This window comes from Mugil cephalus, chromosome 9 (assembly GCF_022458985.1).
Source record: "Mugil cephalus isolate CIBA_MC_2020 chromosome 9, CIBA_Mcephalus_1.1, whole genome shotgun sequence".
NCBI classification, from domain to species: Eukaryota; Metazoa; Chordata; class Actinopteri; order Mugiliformes; family Mugilidae; genus Mugil; species Mugil cephalus.
In genome coordinates this window covers 23,130,510-23,152,742 of record NC_061778.1, presented here as the reverse complement: position 1 = coordinate 23,152,742, position 22,233 = coordinate 23,130,510, and the positions used below count along the sequence as shown (strand labels likewise).

Here is a 22,233-nt window from a genome sequence, read left to right as displayed (position 1 = left end):
ATCAGCACAAAAGGACCTGATCGAGACCATTCTCTAGCAAAAAAAAGCCCTGTCAAGCACACTGTGCATGATGGAGAATATAATTAAGTCAAATATCTGTCATGCATCTTTTTTTTTTTTTTCACCAAAAGAATTCTCAAAGATTGACTTTGTTTGACTTTTGTTTGTAGGGAAATGTCAAGGACTGCAACAAAATGCCCTTTCAGTCAGCTTCACCATCAGCCAGCAAAGCAACAGCTCACCTGCACACACATGGTTTAGCAACTAGCTTCACCTGTTATGAAATGGTTTCAATGCAGCCAGAATAATTAACAGTCTAATATGTAAAGATAACGTTTGATCAATCCAAATTGCTCGTGGTGTTAGTCCAGTCAACAGAGCCTGAAACAAACAAGAGCGAGCCACAATGCAGGGAAAGGTCAATCAATAATTCATTTAAGATGTTCCCTGGGATTGACTCTGCAGTCAGCTTGTAATCAGGAGAGAAGATTTATTTATCTTAACCAACTTTAAATGCACATTCCTGCACAGGAAAAAAAAACAACATTGTGCCACCTCGGTCGATTTTCAGTACCCTCACAAGGCCACAAGTTTTTCTATTTTATTTGCCCCCAAGGACCTAGCAAAGTAACTGCAAACTCTTTCACAGTACCTCAGCAGTGGACTAAGCATCTATTAAAGGAACTTTGGGGTGAGAAAATAAAGAGGAAGAAAATGTAAGGATAAAGATAGCTATAAAAATGTATTGACAGCAGGGAATTACTTTACACTTTATGTTTGCGGTTCACGCCTCCGACACGCATCAGTGTTGTGTAGCAAGACGCAAATAAATGGTTAATCTTTGGGCTTTTAGTTATGTGTTTCAATACAGAACAGGGTGAAGGGACCATTTATGGAATTATCCTCATGCTTTATGTATTTATTATAATGAAATGTCTGAAAAAGGACAGACTTTGCAGTGTTTTCAAATACCTATCATTTGGTTAGCCGGTTATTTTGCACATGCAGCACTAACAGGAGTGGATGCCTGATTCCCACACAGGCACCTCCTCTGATTTAAATAATGCAGCCCTGCTGAGTGGAAGGATCCAGAGGCTATGTAGGCTCAAACGCTACAAACCTGTCTGGTCTGAAAGATTTACCAAGTTGCCAATCAAAGCCATGTCTAGATGTGTTGCAGAAAGTAGATTTTCCAAAATGTAGTGCCTTGAATTAATGATACATATATTTTGAGTTCATTTTTTTTCCCCCCCTTAGAACTAAAATGCTTTCCCCAAGCGTAGCCATTGGTTCCATTATTTCTGAGGCAACGTTTGCCTACACTTGACAACTACATCATGGTCAGCAGGAGGGGGCTGGGGTGAATGGTGGATGTACAAAGTGCAGAAGAGGCAGGGGTTAACATCCTAACTAAAGAGCAACTCTTGAAGATTTCCATTTTAATAAATGTCTATTAAAACACTGTCTGTGAGGAGACAACGTAGTGGTTAGTGAGCCTCTGATCCAGTCTCATGAAATCCCTTGCATTTATCACAAACGCAGCATCTGTGGCAACATTTGTAAAATCCCAAATTTGGAAACCCATGTATCTGTTGACTCTGTTGCCAGTGGTTATCCAGATAAAGGAAATCAGAGCCAGGACTTCCTGTTCCGTGCCCCAGTCCTCACTGATAGTCCGACTCTAAACCTTAGGCACCAGGATGTTGCTGTTCAGAGATAACGTCTGTGATTTTACAGTTTAAACTTAGTAAACCGTTAAAAAGCATATCACGTCCACAGGTTTAAGGTATTTGCTTGACAAACAGGATGTGTTAGCTTGCTTGTCGACGGGTTTGATGGGGTGCTCTGCCTCCTTCTGCACACAAGCTGTTTATTTATATGCATCCAAAGTCTGCTCATAAGTTATTTGTCGATGATTCTCCTACAAACAGAAACCAGAACGTTTCCTGTACCAAAGTCTTGCCCCTTGTCTCCAGATCCTGCACATTCATACGCAGCTATCGGTTAACATCAAGCATCAAGCAGTTAGTGACACACGTTCAATCACCCAGCAGTTGTCTTTCTAACAGAGAGGAGAGTGAGAGAGAGAGACGTAGCTAAGGCAACAGACCACACTCACCAATATGCGTGATGACACTGTTCTTCTTTCAGAGTTCTGAGAAAATGTTATCGAACAGACACATTAAACTATTGTTAGGGAGGCAAGGCCCAGGCGTAAACTGAGTGACAATGTCATGAATGTTCATCCCAGAACTGATGTTCAAAAGTAAAAGAATATAACAGGGAGCTCTTAGAGAATGCAAGTTGAAGATATTGAAAAGACTGTGACTAGGACATTTCTGTACAGGTATTAAAGCAGATCTTCCCATAACATTGACCTGGAGCTTTAGCATGTCTAAACATCGCCTGTAACAAAAAAAAAAAAAAAAAAAAAAAAAAATAGCTTAGCAGTTACAATTGAATATTCTGCCCACAAGGTCAGAAAATACTGAATATACTACGGATCCGACAATCAATATGTACTCACTGCATTTGTAGAAAACCTAATGTATTTCCATAATACCTTTTTGCCAACAAAGAAATCATAAAGATATGGTTCTTTGTTTACATATTCTTCTGAAATTTTATATGGGTATGTTTGGGATCTTTTTCAATATTTCACATTTCTCCAAAAGACAGATGTTGCTTGAGTGAGCTTCCCATTGAAGCATCTGTGCTTAACAAACAAATAACTATAAAGGAGGCATTTCACAGGCAATTGCGTCAAGTAAAGCAGCGGTACGGAGATTTGTGTCAACACATCACTCAACTTGTGCTTTTGGCTTGATTATTAGACCATATGCTTTACAGTTTGGAAACTATAAACAAGTTGGACAGACTAATTTGGGTGGCCGTGTAAAGAGACAGCAGGACATCTCTCTGGATGTAAATCCTGCCTAACAACACAATAATGACATGCTAGTTTATTTCTTTTTCCTGGACAGGTTTTAGTCATGTGTTATTGAGTCTGCTCACCCTCCACCTCCTATCTGTTTTTCTTTCACACCACGTGAATACCTGCCTGTAGATAATTTTGTAATAGAGTGCGTCGGCACACCAAAAGCTCAGTCTGCCATTTGCTCTGAATTTGTGCCTTTGTTAAATTGGATTTCAAATGCAATTATCTGCCAAGGTAATTCATGACAGAGTAGACTGTCGTAGCTTCTCATTTGAAAGGATGCTGAGCTATTTATGAGTCATTTTGAAACAATACTGTATCTCTTGGAAGAGGTGAGGCACTGGGAGCTCAACAAGCTTTCCACTTTGTCAGGAGAGGCAGAAATGAATGATTAGTGCCTTCCAATAACTAGTTCCAAGGAGAGTGTTTAAAGCCATAATGTAAGCAAATGTCTGGCCTAGATCTGCTCAGTAATGAGTTGGAGCTCCATGATTAGTCAAATCCATCACAAATGGCAGCATTTGCGTTATGTTTGGAAAACACAGACATTTTTTCTTATTTGGCATGGGAAAGCTTTTCCAGGGAAATCATGTTGCTGGCAGATGGATTCTCAGTATCAAGAGCAGACTGGTTATAGTGCTTGCTTTGAGGTAAACTTGTGTCGGCACAGTGAGTCCTTTATCTGCCTGCATGCTAGTTGGATGTGTAGCACTGAAAGGCTTACTTTTTTCTCTTCTAAGCCGCGCTGCGTTTGCAAATCAGAGAATTGTTTCTTATTTGGACTTCAAGAATGCTACATTTCCACGCTGGCTGAAAGTGAATTAATCCAGCTAAAGTGTAATTGCCCTTGAATTGTGTTGACTCCATGCATGAGGGAGTTCAAATCACTTTTAAGTTTCAGTTCCGTAGGATTGGAGCCAGTGCTTCAGACAAGCTAAGGTGTTTATGTGAGTTCATTTAATTTCAAGTAAGACTGCAATGGTCCTATTAATGGATTAAAGGGCTACATGTAAATGTAATGGTGTGAATCTGCTGACTGCTTAGGAAAATAGCTGAAGGGGAAGTGAATAAACAGTAGAGCTCCCTCTTAAACAAATACCATAGAGGTACACTCAAGCTACGAACAAAATAGTCATACTGAATCAGAGGCTGACTGCACAGCACTGAGGTATATGGGTGGATGAAGCGTGTACCTGTGATTGTCTCTATTCATGTGCAGCTACACCTGCAGGTTGTTGTTGCTGTACATAGAACTGCATTGTGGTTAATTCTACACACCTTATTGAACATCCCCTTGGTTGCTGTCATTGCCTCTTGTGATATAATCAGTGCAAAGCACAAAAAAATTGTTTCAGCTGAAATCTAAATCACACTGAAATGCTATATATATATAACATGTCTCTATAAACGGGAATTCATTTTTTTTTCCTACACTGAATTTTTTTTGGCCCTGTAAAGGTTACTACTGCTTCATAGTTAGATTCCTTTTTTCCCCCCTGTTTTTACTTTTTTTTAAAAAAATAGCACGTTTTTATGATATTTACATTTAATAGTATACTTTTCAAAAATGTAAATGTAATTGACTTTATCGAGTAATTAGTATTAAATGTATTCATTACGTGATGAAATGTAAAAAGCAAGTAAAATTTACTTTGGCAACCTCATTCAAATCTGGTGAGTGACGTCATGCGAAAAGGCGCAACGGCGGAGAAGACGCGTCTGGACGTCACCTGAAGGTAATGTTTCTTCATTGAACTTCTAGCTGGTTTCCTCGCTAGCGAACATGGCATGGTTATATTTAGATGTTTGCAGATTATTGGTGCAGCCATAGTTGTTCATACTTACGAGCCGCCTGTCACGTCACCGCGAGCGGGAATTTTAGCGAAGATGAAACCTCCATAACCATGTAGTACATCCCCAGGACACACGTAAATATTAAAGCATCCACAGTTGCTGTAGGAGCGGTGTTTTAGCCAATGTGTGGGACTTCTCTGAATGCTGGAATCCTTGCAAGGAAGCTCAGGTTTTTAATTAATTAATAATAAAGGGAAATATGAATTAATGACTGATAAATATATAAATATTTATTACATTTAAAAATACATTAAGAAATTGTTTTTGTTAAAAAGAGTAGTATCCCCTGAAAAGCCATTTGTTTTAATGTGAGATTTTCAGTTTGATGCAAACTCAGCAGGACTTGTGAAAAGCAATGACAACATTGCTAATTACCCGTAAAGGTTACCTGGGTTATTCTTGTTGAAATAACTCACATCTGAGTGGAAAAACTTTTTTTTTTTTTTTTAAGTAAACTCCACATTTTTTTCAGTGCAAGCAAGCAGAGGATTCAGAAATTGTTTTCGCATTGTTGTACTGTTTATTGATATGGTTCACTGTTTCAGAGTGAATGTGGTCTGTCCTCTTAACATCTGCTTTAGTTGTTGCAGAAAGCCTCATGTGGGCTTTTAATGACTTTTTTGATTTTCCTCTGACCAAGTTGACAATCTATCACCGAAAGAGGCAACACAATGGCTGATGACAGTAGTGCAGTATTTGCTTTATTATGAACTGGGTGTCTATGATGTCATTCTCTGAGGAAAAATGCCTTGTTAAGTACCTGCGAATTTAATCTTTGTAAACAGTTGTCTGTATACGATTAGTTCCAAGAACCAACTGCTGACGCAAACTGAGCCTGCTGCTTTGCATTTAAAGCATTTAACTGATAACACACAAGTTGACTTTTATCATAATGTAGTCCCAGGGAATGCAATTGTCAGCACAACAGGATAGTAGTAATTATTGGATTTGTCCTTTTTCTTTGAGAGTGGATTAGTTTGAAATGTTGCAGGGAGTACTGGAACGTGAAGGAGCAGCTGCAGTGAGCTGTTTGATGAAGAGCTGCAGGCAACAAGCTGCACAGCTCCAACTTCTTAGCGAGCTTACTTACTCATTTCTGTTCCCTGTTGTTGGAGAACACATTTGTGTACAAAAGAAATTTAGAATCTACATATAAACAACCAGAGCTTAATATGCAACCCCTAGAATTAGGTGATCTACAGAATTAAAAGACTTCAAGTCTCACTAGATCAACCATGACTGAAGCTGTAGATATTGACATTTTTACAAAGATTAGCATTAGTACCATTTAAAATCATTAAAAGTGTATTTAGAAAACATACCATTTTATTCTCTATACATTTCTTGCTGTACTTCTGAGCAATTCATGATCCTTCAGTACCAACATCAACCCTTGTGAATCTGATTCATGGCCAGCTCTTTCGTTGTTGCTAACAAGAACTAGTGCAAAATGAACACAAACTCAAACATCAGTTTTATTCTCCAAATATACAGAGCAAAAGCATCATAGATTCACAGACCAGTACAGTTAAAATACATCCTTTTTTCATTTTTTTTTTCATAGATACAGAGGGCCACTTCCTGAAAATAGTGGTTTACCCAAAAGCATTTACATGTTGTCTTTTTATTACAATTACTGTATGTTGGTATGGTTCACTATCTATACAAATTCTCGAGATGACCATCTAAGTTAAGTACTTTTTTCAGACCTGCGTCCCGTAGTGTCTGCAACGGCTTTGCATTGTTTGGAGTGCAAGAACTACCACCCAATCACAGAAGAGGAGAGGTGCACTCATTTGACTTTCTGTGATACTCAGGCAAACACAAACTCTGCGCATTATTTGCAAATACTGTTTAGTTCAGGCCTTAGACTTGTATGTTATTAAAGTACTAACAAGGTATTGATTGGTAGAAAAGAAAAAAAAGTGTGTGTGTGTGTGTGAGAGAGAGAGAGAAATGTGGTGAGAGAAAGCATTTACACAGTTCAGAAAGGCTTAGAATGATCAATTCAGTGTTTCATGACACCTTCTTTAATGTGTGCCATCAGCAACACTTATCATACACAAAGGGAGGCTTCACATAACCTCATCTAAGCCTCCATTTGCAGGACTGACTTCACTAAGGTTCAGCAACCCTTTCTTTTTTTTTCTTATTTTTTCAGTTTACTCGGACCAAATAAAACCTTCATGGCAAGGTCATGACAATTCCAGCCTCATCTGTCTCTCAACCTTGGAAATGTCGTTATCCTGTGTATTGCAGGTTAGTCTTCATCTGCATCTCGGAATAACAAACTACTCTTCATCCTCTGCTCTGAAAGGGTTGCTCTGTTTTATCAGGAAAGGGCAGCAACCCCTTGTAATTGTTCCGGGTCTTTGTGTTTATTCATCTGTTATACCCTGGCATCTGTGCACTGCTCCTAGCCAGGCAAACAGGCGGCGCCAGCACCAGCCGGCGAGGCGTCCACAGGTGAGACAGGGCCGACTTTGTCCTCACATGGGCTTTGATTCCCAAAGACAGACATGGCACTCAGGTCCTGTAGTATTCTCATGCCTGCTGTAGCTGTTGCCATTGGGGAGGGGGGGGTTGGGACAGAAGGCTGGCCTATCAAATATTTATCTGTTTGCTGTGCAGTGTGCAGATTCTCTGGAGTGGGAAAATGCATTATGTTTGGATCAATGCAGGAGCTGCACCAGACTGAGAAAACTGGACGCTTTGGATGGCACAGCAAATATGTGCTGATTTTGAGCAGAGACAACCGGAAAGTCTGCGTGATGGAAGGTTTCGGATGGCGGAGTTCACGAATGTAAAATAATATGCAAATGATATAAATGAAAACTGCCCCTTGCAAAATTGACCACACTATAATTGAATGCTGCTGATACCAAGAAAAAAAATGTAATCCTCCACTCATAAATGCTAGGGGAAATAATAAAAAAAACGGCACAGACATCCTTGACAGTCATCATGGTGCCAAATGCAATATATTGCTGGGCATCTGGGCATCTCTCGGAGGGACTGAAAATATAATAACCTCTTACTGCTCCTCACTTAAAAGTTGTCGCGGCTAGATTTAGCTTCTCATCCTATAGCCCCACGTGTGCTCGGTGTACAGTGTCAGTTTTCCCTGTCAGATCTTGGGCAAGCGAAAACTGCTAACCCAAGCCTTTCATGCAATTTGAGAGAAACAAGCAAAATTCATTAAACAAAGAAAACACAACAAAAAAACAAACAAACAAAAAAAAAACGTTTGTCTGCATGTATAGTTTTGATGCCATGGGGATTTGTCCAGTGCTAATATCGCGAAATCCGAATGAGAAAGAAAGAAAAGCCAGGAAAAAATTATATACAGCGCGGAGAAAGACAGCATTAGAGATTTATATACAGTCTGCTAAGTGCCAAGCTGGATTATCAGCATTAAAACAGAGCTTTTTGTCTTAAGCTGTACAATGGGCACCAAACCATTTGTAAAATTACAGTCCAAACCACTGTCACTCAAGTGGAACACCCCATTCAAATGCCTTGAGAATAATTATATTTAAAGTGCTTACAACAACAACAACTTGCTTTTGTGAAAAATACTTGGGTTGAGAGGCAGATTTATTAGTTACAGGATCATCCTAATTGACTGCCGCAAAGCATACTAAGGAACTACTTGATTCAATATTTTGGAACCGTTTAAACAGTTTAATAGGAGGTGGTACTGATATTTTGGGCCTCTGTTTTTAAATCTTAATTTATGACAAATTGCTCTTATTTTTCAGATTCTCATCTTCATGTTCGAAAGAACTGGTCAAATGGCTGGGAGAGACCTTTAAGGCAGCAGACACATGAGGGTTTTGATGGCAAAAATCAAACGTGACTTGTGCACAAACGACAGAGCTGCAGCTGTTTTACGGAAGTTACTACCTACCTATCTACGTCAGCTATGAACGGTTGCCCTTATCAGTAAAAGCTTGCTTTAATGCAGCTTAAGGTCGTCGATAATGTGTGGTAGCATCCAGGTGTGTGGTAGCATTGGGCTTAAGAGATAAAGTATTGCTCCCTAGTTGTATTAAACAGTAGCATCTGCTATGCGACAAACTTTCATTCAGTTCCCAATGTTCTGTACTGCAAAATAGCAAAACTCTCTGGTCATCGCCTTGCTTTCTGTCACAAGTGCATGCACGGGACATGACTGCGATGCTCTCAACGACAGGTTCGCTTTGTAAAGTAGGAGTGCGTAGCTGTGAGTTAATAAACTACTCTCTAGTCTCTCCTCTCAACTAAAACAGTGTCAGTGATTAAAAAATAAGTCCAATTTCGTGCCAATGTCACATACAGTGGAGAACGAAACAAAACAGTGCACTTCATAAGCATTAGCTCGCCACCATCAGCTCCACAGTAGCAAAGGGAGAAAAAAATGAATAGCAAACAGCAAAGTAAAACACATTTTCTAAATTTGCTTGTCCCTTGATGTCCAGTACGACCACAAGTAGGTACACAGTCAGGATGCACTAAGCTTCAGCGTAAACAGTGATATTGACAACAGCAATGGGATAACCGCACAATGAGAAGCTAAAATATAATGTTTACATTTCAGTCAGCAGGTACCCTCAAGAATACGGTCAATGGTCTGTGGTGTTAGGAGGAGGAACTCACAACACACGTGTTGTGGTTTGTGGGCTTTCCCGCTGCATGCCTCAGAGCAGGATCTGATAACGCGGTGATGAATGCAGCTCCACCAGAAGAGCTGATAGTGAGTGTCTATCTCGCTTAGTCAAAGTTTGTATATTGACCCAGTTCAAACAGACCCTCAAGGCAAAGTAGATATGGACGAGAAGAGGCGCTAACGTCTCATTTGGAGTCATCCATGAGGGAAATCAGAGTCAAAAATTAGATGCTAGAAAAGAAATTACAGTCACATATGTACACTGATATTCTTTTATCGCGGAGCGTCAAAGTAAAATAATGACTCAGGGATTTAAAACAAGATCGCAGCCCCTCTTTATCTTCTCAGCTCTGTGGCCCAGATACAGCAGAGAAAAACAGACGTTCTTTTCAACGTTCGAGACGTCGTCTGTGGGCACTGGGAGAAAGTTTTCTTCCACCTACACAGGGGACGAGTTTGAACAAGGCGAGCTTAACGTACAAGTGTTTGAAGTGAAGGTGGGAGTGGGCTGGGGGAGTTATCACTTCAGCAACTTAAAAACCGCGTGCACATTCATTTTTTATTTTGTGCTACGAGAGAGCAGCAGGACATCGGCTCACACTTATTATCCGACAGTTTGTGCTGACTGCTTCCACACTTCACAACAGTCTCAGTTTTTCTCAATGGCAGTCTTTAAAAAGCACAATTAGTCCATGTCAGGGGAGCTGATTGTCACACGAGGCCTTGTATTCCTGCCCTGTGATCTGCTAACGATCTCACTGTGTTGAAAAATTCAAATTCCAAACTTGTGTAGAGAGTGTTGGCACACCGTTGGGTTATGGGCTAACACAAAGAGGGAATCGATGGGTTAAGCATGAGGGAATTATAAGGCTTCTTGATCCACTTTTTGGGCCATTGAGAAGTCTAAGCAGGCTGCATTGAAGCCCCCTTCTCTTCAGGCATCCGTCAGAAAATAAAACACCTAATAACACAGTACTGTAGGGGCTCCTCGAAGCTGACTATATCACAGTTTTACAATCCTGGCTGCCTGTTACACCCAAACACCCTCCTTCCCTAGAGGTCAGACGTGGGTCTGCATGCGCTTCTGGAGGGGCCGGGTGAGGTCTGAGTTTTGCGAGGAGGACTGGGAGTAGTGGGAGGAGGAGGAGGCCGACACCTTGCTGTCTTTGTCGAACTGCACGTAGCCGTCCGGCTTACTGTAGCTGCTGACGCTGCTGTCACACTGCGTGTCGATAAAAGAGCTGGAGTCGCTGAGCGAGCCGCGCTGGAACTCCCGCTCGCACAGCTCAATGGAGCTGCTGCCCATGCCCAGCACGAAGCGCTGGCTGTAGTCGTACAGGCGGTTGGGACCTGCTCCCAGAGTGGAGTAGATGTTGGTGAAGGACATGCCCGTCGGTACACGCTGCTTGCCCAGAGTCCCCGTGTTGGTGGGGTTCCTCACCTCAGTGGACTGATTCCCGGCCATAGTCGGTGTGTGGTGCTCTTTGAAGGTATTGACACTGTAATAGCCATTTGTAGGATCCTATAACAAGAGGAAAAAAAATTATAATGATATAAAATTAATTCAGTAATTTTCCTTGGACAAGAGTAATTGTTTTGAGTTGCACATTATCACATTTTTTATCTTTTAACATAATAACAATATATAACAATATAAGGAGGTTAAATATGCACAAATAGTCGTACAGTGCCAGAAAAGAAATCTGACCACTGCATGAAGCCTTTCAAAACTTCCTGTGTTAATGAATGGTACAGAAACAAACCCTTTTGTGTCTGGCAAGTTCTCAGTTATTTTCAAACCAGGTGTGCTATTATAAAATAAGCAAGAAATAATGCAGTTCAGATTTTTTTTTAAAGACAAAATGTAGCGCAATAAAAGGCTAAATGTCCACTAGCCTGAAAGAAGATAAAGAAGATAGAATTTAATCCTTAAAATTGATCAGTGCATAAAAAAAAAGTCATGGATTCTTTTGCTTGTAGTGTTTACCCACAAAATAGAAAAAGAAAGATATGAAAGAAACAACAAAAACTTCTGTTTATTCACATTTAAGTGTGTTCTTCCTAAAGGTGAACATGAGTCAAGGTCAAACTGACTGTAATTACCATTTAAGTTGTTGAATAAATATGGAAACAGTCTGCTGTGTATGCGATGTGAAAAAAACAAAATAAATCTTTGTTGAAGCTTAGAGCTAGGATTAAGTCAGCCTCCATGCTAACCTTAAATTCATGTCTCTCGCTAATTAGGCAGGCCTTGATGATTCATAGTTTGGCATCTAATGTGTCACTGCAAAGTTCACCCACATAGCAGCTTAATTGGACCTAAATGGATTGCAGTGTCTGTAATTTGGTGTATGCACTGAAGAGGTTTGTGAGGCTACAGCTGTGCCACTTGTTTGTCTGCTAGGCTGCAGGCAGGCACTGTGCTGTTGCTAAGGGTCCAGTTAGGGCATGTGTTTTTTTTTTTTTTTTTTTTTCATGTGCTCGTGTGAATGGATGTGAACGTCAAGCATAGAAAGCAAGGTGGCAAATCCCAAAAGAAGAATGCTCATAATGGGGAAATGAGAGAGACAACCTGAGAGGATCCTCGTTATGCTTGTCATTACCACACAGCAGACAGGCAGTGTGTTTGGGCCTGGCCTTTATCTCTTCAGTCCCCTCTCTGCTCTAGTTCGGTGCACGCTGTCATTAACGAGGATCAAAAAATAAATAAATAAATAAATCAAATCTGGCCCCCTGGGGAGCAGGTAAGCAGGCAAACGCGGCCGAGGTACGCTCCTGGGGGATGCTGCCAACAATTGTTTTGACAAAAGAATGAATGAATTTGCTTCTGTGACGCCAGGCAAGATGAAGCATGTTAATGGTCTGCACATATAGGGATCGGGACAGGGATATAACCCGTATTAGCGATGGAAATGTGAGAGTTCACATCACCAGACTGACAAGAATGCAGGTCGACGGTGGAATAAACACCTGCTGAGATAATCTGGTGCGCTTGATTTACCAGAACAGTCACATTAAAGCACCAATGGGTGTTGATTAGGAGCAAACACTTTCACCACATATAGGGTCACTTAAGCACAGCCATACCACCATACTGATAGAGAGATTAGGTAGGGACCCCTTACTTACTATATGTGTTCTATCCATTGATCCCTTAACTTAAATATGTTGGAATCATGGTAATGTGTACCTAAAGAAAATTTCATTTGTGGGGGAAAATATATCCTCCTGCAGTACCTCTGCAGGAGGATATATTTTTCTGGACCCCCTGTTGAAACCTATGAAAATATTTGCTAGATAAATAAGAAATGAACTGAATTCTATTATTTTATACTTTTGATGGCAGGGAACAGGAACTGTTTATTATATATAATATATATATAGAAACTAGCACTGGTTGCTGTTTGTGTGTTAGCAGTGATTCCTATGGTAAAATTTAAAGGCAATGTGTCATTTGAAAAGGAAGCTTAAGTATTAGAGGGTAAGTCAACTGAGCGACCTTTCCTGCATGACGTTCCCCTCCTCTCTGCCTCCCCATTTCCTATCACTCTCCTCTTTCCTATCCATTAAAGGCCCGAAAAGCCCAAAAGAAATAATTAAAAAAGAAAAAAAAAAAAAACGTTCACCAACCCTCACTTAAAGCTGGCCTTGACACAAAAACTGGTGCACACTTAAAACGGAATCACTGAATGCCGCCCCTCTGAATGGGACGTATACGAGTCGGTTCTGACTACGGTGACATTTTTGCTCTTCTGCCTGTTCACATTTCCAGCCTGCACTATACCAACTCCAAAAGCATCTGAGAGCAGAAACACCGATATGAAACGACGTACACAGATGCTAAACACTGGATATCACTCAGCAAACATGGAGGATGGAGCACCTAGAGTGGGACTCATATATCAAGTTTCTAACTATAGTATTATTATCTCTTGTTACCCGCCACCAGTAGGGATGAAGCATAACTGCGTGTCACACTTTCTTCTTTCTCACATACCGATGGTGTCGCTGCCTCTAGAGTGGCAAAGTGATTAAAATCAGCCGCATAGTGTATGTAAAGATTACATACTCCTTGGAATAGCACATCCCCACCATCATATGATATAAAGAATGAATTAAATGACAGCTTAAGGGTCACCCTGGTCTCAGATTCTTTTTTCTTTTTTGAACCATCTTGGATGAGAAACTAGTAATTAAAATTAGACCTATAACAGGAATCATTTTGCCTCTGAACTTATCTTTGGGGAGAGGAATTAATACTTTTCAGCTATTTTGGTACCAGAGATGAAGACCACCATCCACCCCAAAGGCGTGCTCTCCCTTTCCCTCTCTCTCTCTCACCACCTTTTACTCTCCATGCTTTCACACTCTCGTTGTTCACAGCTCGTACCTTAATGTGCTGATACTCCTTCTCTTCCTCTTGTAATACCTCCAGCTGCTTCAGAACAGATTCCTGCTGGAACTCCCCTCGTTCAACCTTCACAGAAATCAAGCAGAGCATACTAAGAGCCTGTGTAGTTTCCCAAAGTCTTCCACTCGGAGCAAAAAGACACTTCGAGACGGATGGATTTAACTTTTTATTACTTGTTCGCCTTTTTTAATATCAGCCAGACATGTTTCACCTTCACTCGCAGCTGCCAGGGAGCGTTAATAATTTATCCGTGAATATCTTTTATTTATCTTTACAAAATGCAGATTTGTGAGGTAGCTAAGCTCATTTCCCTGCGCCAACATCATATGCCGACTGTATTAGGTATTTTGAAAGAAAAGGTAATCCAAAAGCTCCAACTACAAAAAGCCCTGCCCTGGAGATAATGGCATGGAAACCAAAATGCTGGTAGCACTCGAAGGAGGAAGCAGTTCTTTGTGTGCCTGGGAGGCATGTGGATCCAGAAGTACACCCACTGTGGGATTAACCACATCTCCATAGTTAAAATGTATAGGGTTCTGTTCTGCTCACAGGACTAGTGGCATCATTTTGATAAATATAAACCACATGCCATGGCTACAGCACAATCTGCATGCCTTTCTGTACTTTCATTACTCATGAAATAATGTATTCCACGGGGAAATGGAAATTTCAATTGTAGAGCACATTCATTATGTAACCGACATGCAAAAAAAATTATTTCTGCAGCAACAGGAACGCGAAGAAAGTAGTATGTTGCGACACTCACACTCACCATCAGTTGTTTCATGGAGGTGTGCTCTTCGTTCTCCCGTGCCGCGTTGTGGTCTTTGTGCACGATCTCCACCCGGATGTCGTTCTTGGCCGACACCACTCCCTTCAGATCTGGCGGAAACAGACAACGCGTATACGTCTTAATAACCGGGATAAACGGCGTTCTGTATTTGTTGACATTACAATTTTCCCCTCAGTGCAGTTTGCGGCATTGCAAAATTTAGCAAAGACCCCGGGCTTGCTTTGTTAGAGCTCCCCCATTTCACGAAAACAATACACAGCATTATTAATAATCATTTGTTCCCATCCAAGACAAGATTATCTTTTTCCGCATATCTCACAAAGCCTTCCACGGTGGCTCATTCTGTTTGGGACAATGCTGATGTTTGTACTGTCATATAATAAAGTCTTACTTTCTGTCTTAATTTTGCTTGCAAGTTCTCTCTGGTGAGCACAGATGGAGACGGGCAGTGAGGGCATAACCAGGTGCGCTTCCTCTGTAGTATACAAACAATAGACATGCTGAAGGGACCAGTAGCACAGTGTGGTTCTTGGACAGAGACAGTGGCTGACTGTCTCTAACTTGAGTCACTTGGAATATGGGTGGGTGGCAGTGAACATTGCGCAGGATGTAAATAGCCTCCAAAGCGAATGGAGCCAGACTGAGACTGCATGAAATGAGCCCTTAACACAATCTGGCTATCTCTGCACCACAAAAAGATGTCCAGCTGAAACACTGACTTCATCTCGCTCCAAAATTGAACTCACCACTTCTGGCAAAGTCTTTTTCATTTTTTTAGATGACCCATATTTAAGAAACTTCAAGCCACAGCGTGAGAAAACAGTTTGATTAAATGAAAACAACAGGTGGACATTTTTTAGTGTGCTAGGCGATGACACAGTACTTCGGCACGCATGCGTCAGTGGCTATAACGGGAGGATAGGGCGACGTACTTCTCTGGGAGCGGGTGCAGCAGAATGCTCCAATGGTGCCCATGAGGACAATGAAGGCCACGAAGGCTCCCACTGCAATGCCGATGATCACCGCCACAGGAAGGGATTCTGCAACAGAAAGACATGTCCTTCTACAACACCATACCACACGCATTTCAGATATGTGCACTTAGTTCAGTGTCATGGTAAGTGGCTATACACAACAGGATACGTTCGCTTTGTACTTTATTTGAGGGGCACAAACATGCACCTGCTCTACTTAAGTTGTAGCCCCGCAACAAACATGATTGCATCCCTATGAGTGGCTCTGACACGATCCCATCACCATGGCACAGAGGCACAGTGTAAAAAAAGCCCATATGTTCAAATTCAAACTTATTACCAATCCTTTTTTGTTACCAGCGCTGATAAACATTTTCCTGCTAATAGCATCTCATTGTGCTACTGTCTCATAACTTTTAATTTACACTCATTTAGGTTAATAACACCGTTTCACCGAGGGCTTTTATTTCCACCGAGTGCAAGAGCCTGCGTGTTCATTTATGAGTAATCGCGTTTGTCCGTACCCGTGCGGATGTTTTAACTAGGAAGAGGCTAAACCAGCAGGCATGTATCTATACTCTGCAGCAGCAGCAAAGGTCCTCATTAAAGCACACTTTAATGAGGATCTCCGCTACCGGGATCACATTTATGACCTTAACGCATTTTAAAACAAATGCAAACATCCAAGTGCTCTTCCTACACTATTAAAAGGCTATTTAATGTCTTCATTGATCAATGTCACTTTCACATAAGCAGCTTATAATTTATCATTTGCGATAAGTGGATAGAAAACACAGCTTGCCCTACGGCGGAGGGGGAAAGGTCACAGACACAAAAAGTGTCCGTATTGGAGACCGTTTTGAGTTTATCTTCAGCATAAGGAAAGCATGAGGCACAGTGCTTTTTAGATGAAGGGTGGGCTAAGTTGTCACCGACAACTGAGAAAACTCATTTGTGGCGAATTTATTGGTGGTATCATCACATTTACTTTACATCAAACATCTCAGAATTTAGGCCATGCACTATCTTGCATTTCCAAACTGGTAAAATGTCTTTTTTAACCAATAAGTTCTGAAGGAATTTAGGGAAAGAAAACTGATAGCATGATAGCACAAGTATGGATTTAGGATCAAATATATATAGTACATGTGTGTGTGTGTGTGTGTGTGTGTGTGTGTGTGTCCAGTGCATATACAGAATCACATTTACACAGAAACCGTAAAATAAACAGCGATGGGATCACCAACACAGGACTGGAGAAACCACAGTGATGCACACATGACACTACAACTTGGTCACTACTGTCACCACCAAGAAAACCACAGTGGAGTGATCTGAAGAAGAGGAAGGTGGAACCTGTCGAACCTTGGCTCCCACCTTGTTCCTTAAGGCGTATGATCTCGGTGTCAGAGCCGAAGCTGTTCCACGCGGTGCAGTTGTAGATGGTCTGGAAGTCCGCCGGGACAATGTTACTCATGGTCAGGGTGGAGATTACTCCCTCCTCTGTGTTGACAGTCTCCACAGTGTAGCGGCCAGACGTTCCGGACTCCAACACAGTCTCCTTCCATGACCAGGCCTGAGCAAAGAAAAAAAAGACAAAGAGGTGCTACTGTTTGATTTGTCACTTGTGTTCTATAAATAGGTGTAAAGGGTAAAGATACAAAATAACAACAGGATTTTATAAAAAATACAGCCCAGTGTTGTGGGAGTTTGTGATATATATTCTCAAAATGTAATTAAAGTCATCTTCCATTTCTGTCTTGACACGGAGCTTGAAGTTGAAACTAATGTATTTCAGTTGGCAGTACCTTTCCAGCTGTGAAAGCATGAGAAATGAGCGACACTAAGGCAAATGAGAACAGCAAGGGAAAACAAAACTCAAGTGTAAAACTAAAACGAAAAAGCAATGGTCCCAGACATAAAACTGAAACCCTCCACCCTTGCAAACCTCGTAAGACAGGTTTTTCTACCAGCTTGCACTGTACCTTCATACAAGCAGCAGGGAGTTTCATGATTAAAAAAAAAAAAAAAGAAAGAAAGAAAAACACATAAAAATCATGTCCAGGCACACAAATCAACTGATTAAATTCTGGGACTGTTTCACAGACCGACACCCGACTTAATACAAAGATCTGCAAAGATATCTATCTATCTATCTATCTATCTATCTATCTATCTATCTATCTATCTATCTATCTATCTATCTATCTATCTATCTATCTATCTATCTATCTATCTATCTATCTATCTATCTATCAGTGCTGCCAAACAATTCAATTTTTTAATCAGATTAATCACATGCTTGTTGTGGATTAATATCGATTAATCACGATTAAATATAATCCACTTTTAATCCATATTAATCATGCTTCATTTTGCATGAGCAAATTGTTAATCAGATTAATCATGATGATGGATTAATATATATATATATATATATATATGTACACACACACACAGTACATATTTTTCTTTCTCATATATTGTGTGTTATATTTTCTTAACTCTTGTTCCGGGTTTTCGTGACATTTTGTGGTAAATACAATATGAAAACTTTTTTTTTTCCAAAGAACACTACACAGAACTACTACCAGTGACAAAGATTTTGCAAAACCACGCCATGTAAACCCGCTCACATCTTGCAAACCATCTAAATATGGCCAGTTGCCTGTCCCATTCACCCAGTTTTTACCCTGACAAGAGCTGCCACATGTTATAAAAGCAACTCAACATGGGATCCAAATATTAAAGATGACCGACTCACTGCTGATCAGTATCCTTTGCTCAGTGTGCGCTTCACCGGAAGATACACTTGAGATGCTGCTGCACCCTGTGCTTCACTGTACTTGGATAACTCACCCAATGTGATTCCCTTCTCAGTGGAGAGACATGACAAGTACATGAACCCAGTACTATATTCCAAGGCTAGTTTGGGATGTTTTGTTCTGTTAGGTGACACGAACTTGTAATATCAGTGCACAGACATTACCTTGTGTAATGAATAGCTCTGTGATCCAATAGAGAAATGAATCAGGGGGAATATATCTGGGATATTCACATTTAAATGCTGTGTTATGATTTAAAAATTAAAAGTTGTAGTTAAAAATTGAGTTGATTTACTGCCAATTTGCTGCTGTTCATTTCCAGCTCAGTGCAAATTGTTCAACATTTGCAGACTGAGCAAATGTCCAACAGATAATTGCAAATTGCATGTACTCTGTGCAGTTCTCTTCTGATTGCAGTGTTTGAATTAATGTGCTGTTTGGATTTGGCCGTTGGGAGAGATGGCGTGCTGGCCCCAACAGAGAGGTGCTTGTTGGGAAACTCGAGAAATATCAGGGACGTAAATGAAACTGAGTAAAAAAGGAGCACGTAAAATATTAAGTAAAAGCAACAAATCCTGTGGACGTTTTCAGAAGCAGCATTATTTGACTCGTCTAACTTTGCACACATCCTTGGATGATTTGCCACCTAACGCAATTTGTATGCCATACAGGAAGAAAATTATAAATTAAAAATAGCGTCTGACTGGATTCTTAGAGAACACTGAATTCAGTCAAATAACTGCATTTTTCAATCTAGGTTCTTTCAGTGGATCTGAATGAAATAAAATTGATTCCTAGCGTTGGTTCAATGCTGAGTCTGCTGCGGTGTTTGTGTGTGGGTGTGAGTAATGCTCTGCACTTTCTTTTTTGGATTATGCCAATTCAAATCTATTAATTCAGACAATTAATTTTATTAACCATTTATGAAAATGCACATGCGTCTAAGATGTCAAGTTCACAGCATTTAGAAAATCTTGTTTAATTTTGAATGCAATCTGATTATATTGAATGCATATGAATGCTAAGCTGTCTACAGCTTAGACAGCTTAGACATTACTGAATAACAAATCCATCCATTGTCTATTATATTTAGAGGGTCAGTGGGGATGCTGGAGCCTCCGAGTCTCGGACGTGTGTGGGCAAGAGGACAGACTGCCGGTCTACCACAGGTAGAACTGTAACATCTTCAATGTAAATGTTGTCTGTACACATCGACTCAACCAAAACACTTCCTAAACACATTTTACTTTTACTTCCAATAATAGAAAATATTGCAGGTTATGAGTGTGAGTCAAACTTGTGATTTTTTTTGACTGCAAACTGATTTCAGCTGACATAACTGCAACTTGTGCCATGTGACTTCACACTTGTGTTTTGTAAATCAAAAGCCTGACGTCAAGGAGTTTAATAAAAATTATCAAATTAGATGACAACATAGGCAACGAACCAGAGTTTGTTGGGCAAAAAGGACATTTCTAGGACACAGGTTTTCAATAGGGGGTCCGCGGAGGTATGGCAGGGGGGTCACAAAATCTTTGGTTGATTAGACATTTTTTTATATATATTTATATATTTTAGCAAAGGGATAAGGGATTGCTTAATATTATATGCAAAATTATGATAATAATAATGTATATTTACAAATAGCACTAGGCTGAGCTCAATATAGAACACATATAGTAGGTAGTGGGTCTCTACTTAATGTCTCCATCAGTTTGGGCTTGGCCTGAAAAATGTTGAAGACCCCTGCCCTAGGGGATCGATACTAAGCGTCTATTAAATGGAGAATGTTTATGCTGTCCAGTTAACAGAGCAATACACCAAAGTGAAAAAAGTGGATGTCATAATGTTGAACTTGCAGTGCTCAGGTACCAGAGGTTCAATAAATAATGAGGAAAGTTTGAGACAGATGTGTTCATAAAAATGAAACGCTCCTGCTGTACTTACGATGCGGTCCGGAGGAGGCGTACTTCGAATGAAGCATTTGATTTGTCCTTTTTCTCCATGCAAAGCCTGCTGAGTCTGCGTGCTGGAGATAGTAGGCGGCCCTGAAAAAGAACGACCATAAAAAAAAAAAAGTTTTAATATGAGTCTCAGAAATTGAAACATGAATAATTAAATTCATTTTCAGTTTCAGGTCACACAGAGTGACAACCCCGCTCAATTGAGTCCTTGGTGGTAGATTATATCCTAAATGTCCCCTGTTCCGAGCAGTAACACCTGAAGTGTTCAGTAATTTGGTGCTCCTGGGGAAGATTGTATTGCAGCGAGATATGAACATGCCTCATCCCTCAGTACCAAGGACACGCCGGGCCTGAACAAAGGGCGCAAGTGGCGGCCTGCACCTCATTCTGGATCAAGAAATTGTTGATTTATGGCTGGCTTGATTTCTCCCACTGAGATAAACGTTGTTCTCTGGAGCGTAATCAGGACTGCACAGATGGAAAGGGAAAATGCCATTGTGGGGAGATAACACACTTGTCGCAGTGTTTCACCTCAATCAATTTGCCTGCAGCAGAGTTGACCTCTGAACCAGTAGATCGGCACATAAACGTTACAAGCCCCAGCTCTATAAAGGGAACAAAACAAGACACTCGCCAAGATGCTGTGGGACAAATCCTGCATTTTTTATTTCATGCAGTGTTATTAGTTGTTTGTATTGTGGCAATCAATAAACCTCGCACAGTCACAAAAAAACACGACCTGTGAAAAGACTGACTAAAAGCGATGGCTTTATTAGTTTTACAAAGCACTTAAACAAGGCCAGTTCAATCAAGACGAACAGCCGTTATGGACTCGGAGCCAGCATATGCTGTCCTTGCCTGACAAGGGCGGCTCGGCCTAAACGACTGGTCTGCCTGCCATCTGGTCTGGAGGCTGCTCACGCCAGGTGACAGCACTAATATGAAGACAAGATGTCACACGTAACCCAATTCTGTCACTCATGTGTCATTTTCCCTTTCGGTCCTGAAACATACACTGTGAAGACGTGTGTCGAATGTTATTTTAATAGATGAAATGACAGTGTGGATGGATTTTTTTGTGTGTGTGTGTGTGTGTGTGTGTTGACCAAGACTTGCATGAAGGCATCTGGCATTGCCTTAATTCACAAGAATCTTCCATCTGCCTGCATGTCTTGTGTTGTTTCTGTGTACTGCTGATGACATTCTTCTCTGCCCTGGATCGGCTGCTCAGCGCCATCGGTCCGAGATTTTAAATATAGATCTCCACATCGCATAATCGGACGCGTGTCTCAAAAAAAATAAATTAAGAATGATAAAATGTGCGCTACAATCAGCCGCCTTTGGTTTGTTCACATTACAAAAACTGAATCCCAACCCCCAGAATGATTTTATTTAGTTTCATTTCATTTTAGTTTAATTGATTTATTCCGTGTGATTTTTTTCCTTTTCTTTTAAACCCTCTAGTCATATTGTGGGCAGAATTCAATTAAAAAAAAAATCTGATTATGCCAGTGCAAACGGAGGTAATTGCTCACATCCACCTCTTCCTTACATTTAAAAGCTGGTTTGTTACAGTGCTGCTCCCACAAAAACAGCACCAGGAAGTGTTTCTGTCGTGCCATTCTCTTTATCTGGTAAAAAGGCCTTTAAAAGGCTGTTAAAATCAAACGTTTTGTGTGTCTCGTGTGATCTTTAAGGTTAAGAATGTGGGTTTGAGGGGGTGGCAAGTGAGGCAGCTTCTTGATTAGTGAGACAACTCACATCCCCGTTGACTTCCCTCAAACTCCCGCTCTTTGCCATCTCTCTGACGATACATAATTGCAGTT

General features: G+C 40.7%; 1 protein-coding gene across 11 annotated transcripts in view; it reads right to left on the bottom strand.

Annotated features, from left to right (window-relative positions):
- Window positions 1–6,254: 6,254 nt before the first annotated feature.
- kirrel3b (kirre like nephrin family adhesion molecule 3b) overlaps window positions 6,255–22,233 on the bottom strand; it is a 151,789-nt gene continuing 135,810 nt past the window's right edge. For 2 of the 11 annotated variants that reach the window (XM_047594518.1, XM_047594520.1), the window contains exons 11-17: window positions 20,391–20,491; window positions 16,984–17,194; window positions 15,577–15,684; window positions 15,036–15,119; window positions 14,618–14,733; window positions 13,831–13,917; window positions 6,255–10,962 (exon numbers count right to left, since the gene is read on the bottom strand). In XM_047594518.1, coding sequence (XP_047450474.1) covers window positions 10,501–10,962; window positions 13,831–13,917; window positions 14,618–14,733; window positions 15,036–15,119; window positions 15,577–15,684; window positions 16,984–17,194; window positions 20,391–20,491 — 1,169 coding nt within the window. In that variant the 3' untranslated portion in view covers window positions 6,255–10,500. The remainder of the gene's footprint in view (window positions 10,963–13,830; window positions 13,918–14,617; window positions 14,734–15,035; window positions 15,120–15,576; window positions 15,685–16,983; window positions 17,195–20,390; window positions 20,492–22,233) is intronic. The other 9 variants (XM_047594519.1, XM_047594529.1, XM_047594522.1 and 6 more) reach the window with 7 other exon arrangements.